Source organism: Sinocyclocheilus anshuiensis, unplaced genomic scaffold (assembly GCF_001515605.1).
Source record: "Sinocyclocheilus anshuiensis isolate Anshui unplaced genomic scaffold, SAMN03320099.WGS_v1.1 scaffold110, whole genome shotgun sequence".
In the NCBI taxonomy this organism is placed as follows: Eukaryota; Metazoa; Chordata; class Actinopteri; order Cypriniformes; family Cyprinidae; genus Sinocyclocheilus; species Sinocyclocheilus anshuiensis.
The window spans coordinates 1,684,015-1,693,521 of record NW_015544155.1 but is presented as its reverse complement, the minus strand read 5'-3'; the positions used below and the strand labels follow the sequence as shown (position 1 = coordinate 1,693,521).

At 35.7% G+C, this 9,507-nt stretch overlaps 1 protein-coding gene across 1 annotated transcript in view; it reads right to left on the bottom strand.

Moving 5' to 3' along the window:
- Positions 1–9,507, bottom strand: part of LOC107695420 (solute carrier organic anion transporter family member 5A1-like) — a 47,066-nt gene that overhangs the window by 9,205 nt on the left and 28,354 nt on the right. Inside the window, exons 3-5 of the mRNA XM_016495318.1 lie at positions 6,910–7,042; positions 6,162–6,364; positions 3,566–3,730 (exon numbers count right to left, since the gene is read on the bottom strand). Of these exons, the coding sequence (XP_016350804.1) occupies positions 3,566–3,730; positions 6,162–6,364; positions 6,910–7,042 (501 nt within the window). The remainder of the gene's footprint in view (positions 1–3,565; positions 3,731–6,161; positions 6,365–6,909; positions 7,043–9,507) is intronic.

Below are 9,507 nucleotides of genomic sequence, written 5' to 3'. Positions count from 1 at the left end.
ACACACAAACACACGTATCGCTGTCATTAGTGCCATCTGAAGTCATGCAGACTTGAAGACAGTGAGATGCATGATGCAAAAAGCCATAAAATCTGAAAATAAACGCTTTGTTACCAAACCTCTGTTTGATGTTAGACAACAAGTTTAAAATTGTTATTATTAAAACAGACAGTTCTAACTCTTAATTATGGATGAGTCACGTTTGATGCCACTAAAAATACTGACACGCACCTGTGATGCACATTCTACAATAATGCGTCAAGTTACTATGTTACTTAACAAATGCAAACGACCTACAGTTAGACTAGTGACTTAGCATTGTGTTAACTGAAAAAAATAAGGCACTGGTGATGGAGATTTACCGCTGATTACAGAACCGTCTTTACTGACAAGATGCGCATTAAATATCGCATGCGATTTATCGTGCAGCCCTATTCCTTACCTAACTGTTTAACCTACTAACTTAGCATTGTGTTAACTGAAAAAAATAAGGCACTGGTGATGGAGATTTACCGCTGATTACAGAACCGTCTTTACTGACAAGATGCGCATTAAATATCGCATGCGATTTATCGTGCAGCCCTATTCCTTACCTAACTGTTTAACCTACTAACTTAGCATTGTGTTAACTGAAAAAAATAAGGCACTGGTAAAAATCTACTATGAAAAAATGCAAATATTTACTATTTATGTTTCTTATTAAAAAGTCAGAATACACAGCAAATTTTGAATGGCCATCAATGGGATAAGATTCTTAATGTGTAGTTGCAAAATCTACTAGCAGGGGCTAACTGGACCATGCTAACCAGATGCAAACTTTGACCTCTTGAGCTAAACCAGCAAGCATTCCTTAGTCAGCCAACTTCACCAGTAAGTTCACCAGCTAGACTAGCACTAAACTAGCATAAACTAGCCAGGAAATTCATGGTACACCTAACTTCATTACACTCCATCAAATGTTCATACACCCACACGAGGATAAACACACATACCCTTCCAACCTGACAAGGTGGTAAGAATGCCCGTTCATGAGACAACCACGGCTGTGTGAAGCCAATACAGTTTTCCACTGGGCTATATTTAGCCAGAAGTGCGTCAGGAACACCTCCCTGTCATGAAAGTAGAAGGAGAAACAAGCACTATTCACACAAACCCTCAGTGTATCTAGAAGGAGAGCAGGGAAAGTCTCCTTGAGAGGATGTCTTGGGAGATTCGGCCCCGACTGCATGCACAGCTGGCATAGAGCTGTGTGTGTGCGTGTGACTGTGTGTGTTGGGGATGAGGGGAGGGTGGGACATGCAAAGGCAAAGTACAACGATTCTTGTAGGCAACAAGCTGGAGCGAAGCAGGGTGCTAATGACCACAACCCACTCACAGATCTCTTGCACGCGCACACACAGTAGACTAGTGTTATTTGGCCAAATAATTGTTTTTCTTATGATTAATATTAACTAAACATATTTTCATTAATAATATTAATACACATATCCATAATAAAAAAAACATTTATGACATTAATATTAATAATTATTGCAATTATTATTATTATTAAATATAATTATATATAATTATTGTTATTATATATAATTATTTATTATAAATAAATAAATGTATAATAATATGCACACCTTTTTTTATTAAAATCTTGATATACACACTTCTGTGAGTGCACATTAACTGCATAACCTTAATATATTTTGATTAACATTTGTGTTGTACACAAGTTTTAATGCCTTTATAGGAACAATTCATATATTCATATAGGTGATCTAGGAACATTGTTGAAGACATTGTTGTATCTGGAGTCAAGCTGTGATTTAAAACTGAATTAATTTGTAGGAAAGCTGAAGCATAAATGTAGATCTGATGCTCCCTGGCCTCAGTTTTCTGTTTTATGGTACACCATCTGTCTTCTGTCCGTCTCTAGTTTATTGCAGCTGCAGTCTTATAGGCTGAAGGGAATCTTGGCAGCCATAACTGTGGAAACAGCACAAAAACGTCAAACTGCTTGCATCTATTGATGTGTAAAACATCCAGGCCTGTGTGAATGCTCTGACTTCAGCAGGCATATAAATCTGCTGTCAATACAGCATGGGTTTAAATCAAAGAACATTTTGCTCGCTTCTGTTTGAAAGAGAGACCTTATCCATGAGGGTTATGTCCTGACAGCTCTAGCCAACAAGTTGATTTCCTGTTATAATCTAAGAACACACAAGCATAGTTAAGAGTCGACATAGCAACCATACCATTAATTTGTGTCTCTCCCTGTATCCTGGCAACAAGCTTAGGGGCCAAAAAACCAGAACCCTGCTAGTTTATATACAGACACTAATCACTGAGACTCCACTTAGGAAGCACCTTTATTATAATTGCTCATATTTGGAAAAGCCATCATTATTATTGTGCATATTTGAACAAAGCCTACTTATTAAGTAAATTAATAAGTATTTATTAATAATTAATTCTCAACTATATTAAAAACACATCCAGCATTGTGGCGTTGACTTCTTAACTCATATTTACTTCTGCTACAAAGCCCTAAAATCACTTGTACAACAAAGGTGACAATATTAATATTAATATAAAGGTTGCATACAGATGGATTATTTTCAAATGTTAAATTTAAACTATTTTAAGATTTTATTGTATTATAATAATTTTATATATAACACACACACACACATATATATATATATACCGCATAATACTATAAAATATGTCAAATACTATATGACGTATTGTTTAATTACAATGCTATTACAATGTAATGTTACTTTCTCTTTTTATTTTTATATCAACGTGGTACAAGATTATCCTAAATCAAAGCAATAAATGAATTAGGTCAAAAGTAATCAAAAAGTAGTCCAATTATATTACCTAAAATGTGTAATGTAATGGATTATGTTACCAACTACAATTTTTGTCATGTAATTTGGAATCAGTAATGGACTACAATTTGTAAGTAACCTACCCAGCAATGTCTTATTTATAAATGAATAAATGAATGTCTTATATATTAATTTATTTCTATAGTTAACAAACTGGATGCAAGTGGCAGTGACACGTGCTGACAGAAGCGGATCACACTCTCTACTCAGTCCTGGTGGGCTCTGATTAGGGATCCTGGCCAGTCTCCCGTTACCTTATGAGAGAGCATCTGTGCGGAGATATTTTGACATATGCACGGCTTAATAAGGATGTAGACTCTTAGGTAGAGGGCAATATGTTTTTGAGGGTTAATGTAGATGAGTAAATTTTGATGATGACATTTTTATGATATCTTGAGACCCAGTGATACTCACTCAAAGAAGCATATTTGGTTATGCAGCTTTATATAGTAGCTATCAAATATGCCTCCACAAAATAAGCGGGCACAGCTGTGAAAAGAAATATCACACATCTTCACACTTCATTTTTAACACATATTCTGTAATGTGAAGAACAGAGTGTGAATCATGTGCAATGTGTGACATGACTAGGAAAGAAATCATATGTGAAAGTGGTAAGGAGAAATAAGGGAATATAGATCGAGAGGTCTAATTACGGTTATGGTGAAAACATGTACCTGTGTATATGCTGGCGCTGGAGGCAGGGATTCTAAACTGAGACTCGATGAACTTGGGGATGAAGGTGATGAAGGCAGTGACGATGGCGCTCTCAGCTGTGTAGGACAGACTCACGAACAGGAACGTCATGTTGCTGAGGATCCTTATGGCAGCCTTGGGGAGGTCTACACAATGGGATAAAAAAAAACAAAAAAAAACAGCATCAGCAACTACACACATCAATAACCATTAAATGGCCAACATTCAAATTCTGTAATATTTTATCTAAATAAATTAAAAATGAAACCCCAAAAACTAAAATAATCAGTTTGAATGCTACAAATGAATTTAGGCATAACAACATTAAAATATTGAGTATGATAAATGGATATTCATTTTGTCATTTGCTAAAAATTAACTGTTACATTTTAGATATTACATTCAAGTAAGCGTTAGATGACAGTAAAGGTAATCTAAATGTAAAAATAGAGAAAATAAGCATAAATGTCTAATATTAGCGGATATATATATCCAATTCCAAAAGATAAATAAAAAAAAAAAAAACATCCATAATATAGGCCAATAACCAGTATAGTACCAATATACTGCGCATAAATAAAAATTCAATAAAAATGAAAACAAACAAATAAAATAAAATCAACTTATTTTCATGCTAATTTGTCTTTAAGAAATGCTGGTGGTCACAGACGCGACCTGCTTTCTTCTCCGCATCAGCTCTCAAACAAGTTATAATCCATACTAACAGATGTTTGCTGTTCTAATAGGGTAAAGACAGCTAAACCTAAACATGGTGTCTCCACAGCTCTTCTGGATTCATCGGCTAATCCATTTAAATCCCATAGGTTTTAGCCGAATGCTTCATCATGGCCAACAAAGCCACCTCTTTTAATTAGCAGGTTAGGGCTGTAGCACTGTTTCCATGGTAACGGACTATAATCAAACTTTAATTTGCTCCTGAAGGTTGAACTCTCATACCATCTATGGGATCTATGGGACTGACAGAAGAGACATAGAAGCTGGTACAAAGCAGCCAGATTAGAACCTTCACCTACTAATGCACAAAACAGCTTGTCTGCCTCTACATCAAAGTGCCATAAACTACTCTAGCCTACTGTAAGGCATTGTAGAAAAGTTGAAATGTTGAAAGCCTACTTATGCAAACACGTGCAGGCCAGGAAGAATGGAAGTAGGTTACAGCGGGTTTATAGAACAAAGCTTGTCATGCTTGTAGTCACTTGTGTGTATTTGTCAAAGCAGGACAAAGGTCGCACCAGGCAAATAATAATTGGCACTTATCTGGATAAAGTTTAGACAGTGTGACAATAATAGCAATGAGATTTATACAACTTAATGTACACTGTTCTAGTTTTAAGTTGTAATATGTATTTTATTATATATTTTAAAAAGTAATTTATTCCTTTGACGTCAAATTTCAGCAGTCTTTACTCCAGTCTTCAGTGTCACATGATCCTTCAGAAATGTTGATTTGGTGCTCAAGAAAATATTTCTTATTATTATTAATATTAAAAACAGTTGTGCTGCTTAACATTTTTGTGAAAACTGTGATAAACTTTTTTTTTCCGGATTCTTTAATGTAAGTTAAAAAACAACATTAATTTAAAATAGAAGACATTTGTAAGAATAAAAAAATACATTATTTTGATGTATTGTGTCACTATGATCGCTTGAATAAATGCAAATTCAATGTGTATTTTTCAATCATACCAGTGCTGCATAAAAATGAATATTTAAATCTCACAATTACAACTTTATTTCTCTTAATTGCCTTTGTGACTTTAATCAATCTAAATTTTGATTTTACTCCTTGCAAGTTTGTCTTTACAACTTACAATTCTGACTTTTTATTCCTCTAGTGTGACTTGTTATTGCAACTTTATATCTCACAATGTTGACTTTGTATTCACAGTGTGAGTTTAATTCTTATTTTAAACATTTATTACTTGCTTTATTTTTTGTTGTAAAGCAGAAACTGGTTTCTGTCATCTCTTAGATAAAGTTTCAGCAGTTATTCCTTAACTTCCCAACAGCAGTGCAATTGCAGATTGGTACCGTAATTGGGACCGTATTAGTGATGATGGTGGCAGGATTGTCATTAATGCTCTTCCCAGATGAATAATGAAAAGCAACTTCTGCTACCTTACTCAGTCTTCATTTATAACTTTTTAAGCTTGATCATCATTCTACAGTTTCTATATCAGCATTTGAAAATCTCCTGAGAGTGGTGGTCAGCAGCACGGTGTAATTAAATGAGGGAGAGACAAACCCTCATGGTCAAAGATCTGGGCTGATAACAGAATGACTGCAGGTTCATATCCTGCCCCGTGAAAGACACTAAACTCCAGAGGACTGTATTTATAATAACTGTACTGTAAGATGTTAAAAGCGTCAGCTAAATGACAAATCACTGCTTTATATCACACAATCATATTATGATATTATGAATCTCTGCTAATCTTATGTTTTCTCAGAATGCGTTGAGGACAAAAATAACCACGTTTTCAAGGTAACACTCCAATATGTACATGCACACTTCCTGTAGTGTGCATCATCACATGACCTTTATCAGATACACACCTTTGATGTCCTTCCCAAAGCCCATGGAGGACGCCACAGTCTCGCCTTTGCTGTTGGATTTCTCTTTCAGGACATCATCATCATTGGAGTTGCTGTCCGCCCCATTCTTTTTCTTGTGTCGAGGGGGAAGTTTTTTGGGGAAAGTGAACATGGGGAAGATGACCAACAGCATGGCGAAAGCACAGAGCAGGAAACCACTCCACCTAAGAACAAAGCGATATGGATTAATGACAATCATGCTGGAGATATCCAGTTTTTAGCAAAATGTGCTCAAAAAGTGTTAAAACTTTATGTTATGCTTTCAAAGGCTGAAGTAAAATAAATGAATAGAAATGGGGATTTAAAGCATTATTTCTAGTAAAATGGGTTCAAAAAGTTTTAAAAATTTAATTCATGCTATGCTTTCAAAGGCTGGAATGAAATAAATGAACTCAAATGTGGATCTCTATCAGTATTTGTAGTAAAATGTGCTCAAAAAGTGGCAAAAATTGAGTTTATGCTATTGTTTCAAAGGCTGAAATAAAATGTATGAATTCAAATGGAGATTTCCAGTGTTATTTTTAGTAAAATGTGCTCAAAAAGAGCTAAAAATGTAATTTATTCTTTCAAAGGCTGGAATGAAATAAATGAATTGAAATGGGGATCTACAATGTTATTTGTAGTAAATATGGTAAAAAAAAAAGTGGAAAAAATTAATTTTGTTATTCTTTCATTGGCTGGAATGAAGCTACAGAACAGCAGATCTTACCAGTTGCCAATAAAGCGTGGATCACTTTGCTCAATGTTGATGATGGTTTTGGGATCCACGTAGAAGCCGATCAGAACGCCTCCAAGCAGGTACCCTGCAGCTGGCCCCAGAGCCCCCATTACATACATTATAGCTGAAAGACGCAAACAACCACATGTTACAAACCATGCTCTGTACACCCACATAATTGTTTTTTTTCTTTCATTTCACAGGATGTCTGATTGAGGCTGTTAATGTTCTTTCCACTTTCAGTGCCACTCTTGACTCATCGGGCAACTGAGTCAGCCCCACTGAGATGATGAAGAGTATGAAGGACTAATCATTAATAGTGCGTCATGCTTCCACTTTGTTGTTGTATTAGTAGCAGTTTTATAACTGCCGTACAGCTCTGTTTATACACCAGATATGACAGTATATGGAGGAGACAGAACATTTCCTATAAAAATAAGAGAAATTTAGTCGATTCTTTTTAGTTAATCAAAAACATGCAGCACGGCCAGTGTAGTCTGATTCCTGGAAAAATGACTCTTCCAAGCAATTCTTTTTAGTAAATCAAAAATACACTGCATGACCTGTGTAGTCTGATTGTGGAACAATGACTCTTATGAGTTCTTATGAAAAATAAAAAACACATACAGCACCACCAGTGCATTCCAACCAATTTCTGAAAGAATGACTCATATGAGTTTTTTCTTTTAAATAGTTCTTTTTTTAGTGAATTTAGCGAAACAGCATGTAGTTTGAATTTTTTATAAATGACTCTTTGGATGCTGGTTCTTCTTATATAATCAAAAACATAAAACACGGCAAACGCAATCCAACAGACTCTCACCGAATGACTCTTATAGGCCAGTTATTTGTTTTGAAAAAGAAACATACAGAGCAACTAATGCAATCCAAATGACTCCCAATGAATGACTTTTATAAGCCAAAACACACAGTGTGACCAACATAAACCATCTGACTTCCAACAAATGACTCTTGAGTTGGTTCTTATTAGTGAATAATGTATTTGATTCATTAACATGTTTTTCCAATTGACGAGTAAAGATACACATTATGAATATTATTATGCCCATTATGTTTGTCAATAGAATTTTATAAGAATAAGTTAATTGATATTTAGTACTGTTACCAAGTATATAGTTAAGACCTCAAGAAACTAAAGTGTATGATATGATTTTTGTCAGACCTCATTAGTGACTTTATTTGATACCGCAACAAGATTAGCCAACAGTTTTGGAGATTTCAACCTTTATACATTTAAGTAGATACAAGCTATACTTGCATGACTGGAAATAGCCTAGAGGTGACACAATAAATGACTGCCGAGTGCACTGAGTGCACTGACTTGCTTTAACATGGATTTTTAGAGGCATTTGCTAATCCTTGACATGGACAGGTGCATATGCAAGGCTCGATTACTTTGTGTTGTTGCTTTTGACACTGGAGGGATGCGTGTACTGTCGGGAGAGCATTATCCCTACAGTCATCTGTTAGCGTTTGTTCACAGAAAGCAGCAGTGGACTCTTTCCCCTTCCACATGGCCCACGTGGCTGCCAAGCCGGTTCTGATCCAGCCAGAAGCTCACACAGAACTGAGGCAGGTGCAGCAACACAACAAGGCCTAATCTCTAATCTGTCTCAGTACGGGAGAAGGTTTGGCCAAAGGCCTGCCGGGTTATATAACACAAGTACAAACATGTTGAGGGAGTCAGATAAGTCACTTTTTATTTGATGTAAACAGAACTACGCTGGCTTATACTCCTGTCTCTTGTCCTTACGCGAGAAAAGCCAGTGCCGAGAGAATGAGCCAAATCTAACACACACACACACACACACACACAAACACTCGCACAGAGCGGCATGACATTTGGGCACAGATATTTCACACTCTGAACCATATTTAGCAATGGGTGTTGATCACATCGTGAAATAGGACAGGCTGACTTTTGTCTGTTTGATTTCCAATTATGCTGCTTTCAAGTCTTCCGGGGAAATTCGTACTTACAAATGTGCACACCATTACGAGGTTCAAGTGATTCCGGTTGGAATAAAATGGATGTATTGGGCAATTTCTTTTCTTTTTTTTGGATGCACTGATACTAAAATTCTGGCCATTAAGTTATAAGTCAATTATTTTGATGTTATGGCTGGTATCTCATTAATGCCTGATATTATATAAAGCTATAATACACTGAAAAAAGAAAATCAAAACACACAAAAACTAAATAAATAAGGTGAATAAGTACCGGCATGGCCAAAAGTTTTGGCAGTGACATAAATTTTGTGTTTTGCAAAGTTCGCTGCTTCAGTATTTGTAGATGATTTTTCCACGTTTCTGTGATATACTGAAAAACAATGATAAGCATATAAGTTTTAAAGGCTTTTATTGGCAAAAAAATATATAATGAGTCAATATTTACAGTGTTGACCCTTGTTCTTCATAACCTCTGCAATTCGCTCTGGCATGTTGGATATTAGCTTCTGGGCCAAATCCTGACTGATGGCGATCCATTCTTGCCTTTTTAGTTCTCTGAGTTGATCACAATTTGTGGGCTTCTGCTTGTCCACTCGCCTTTTGAGGACTGACCACAGG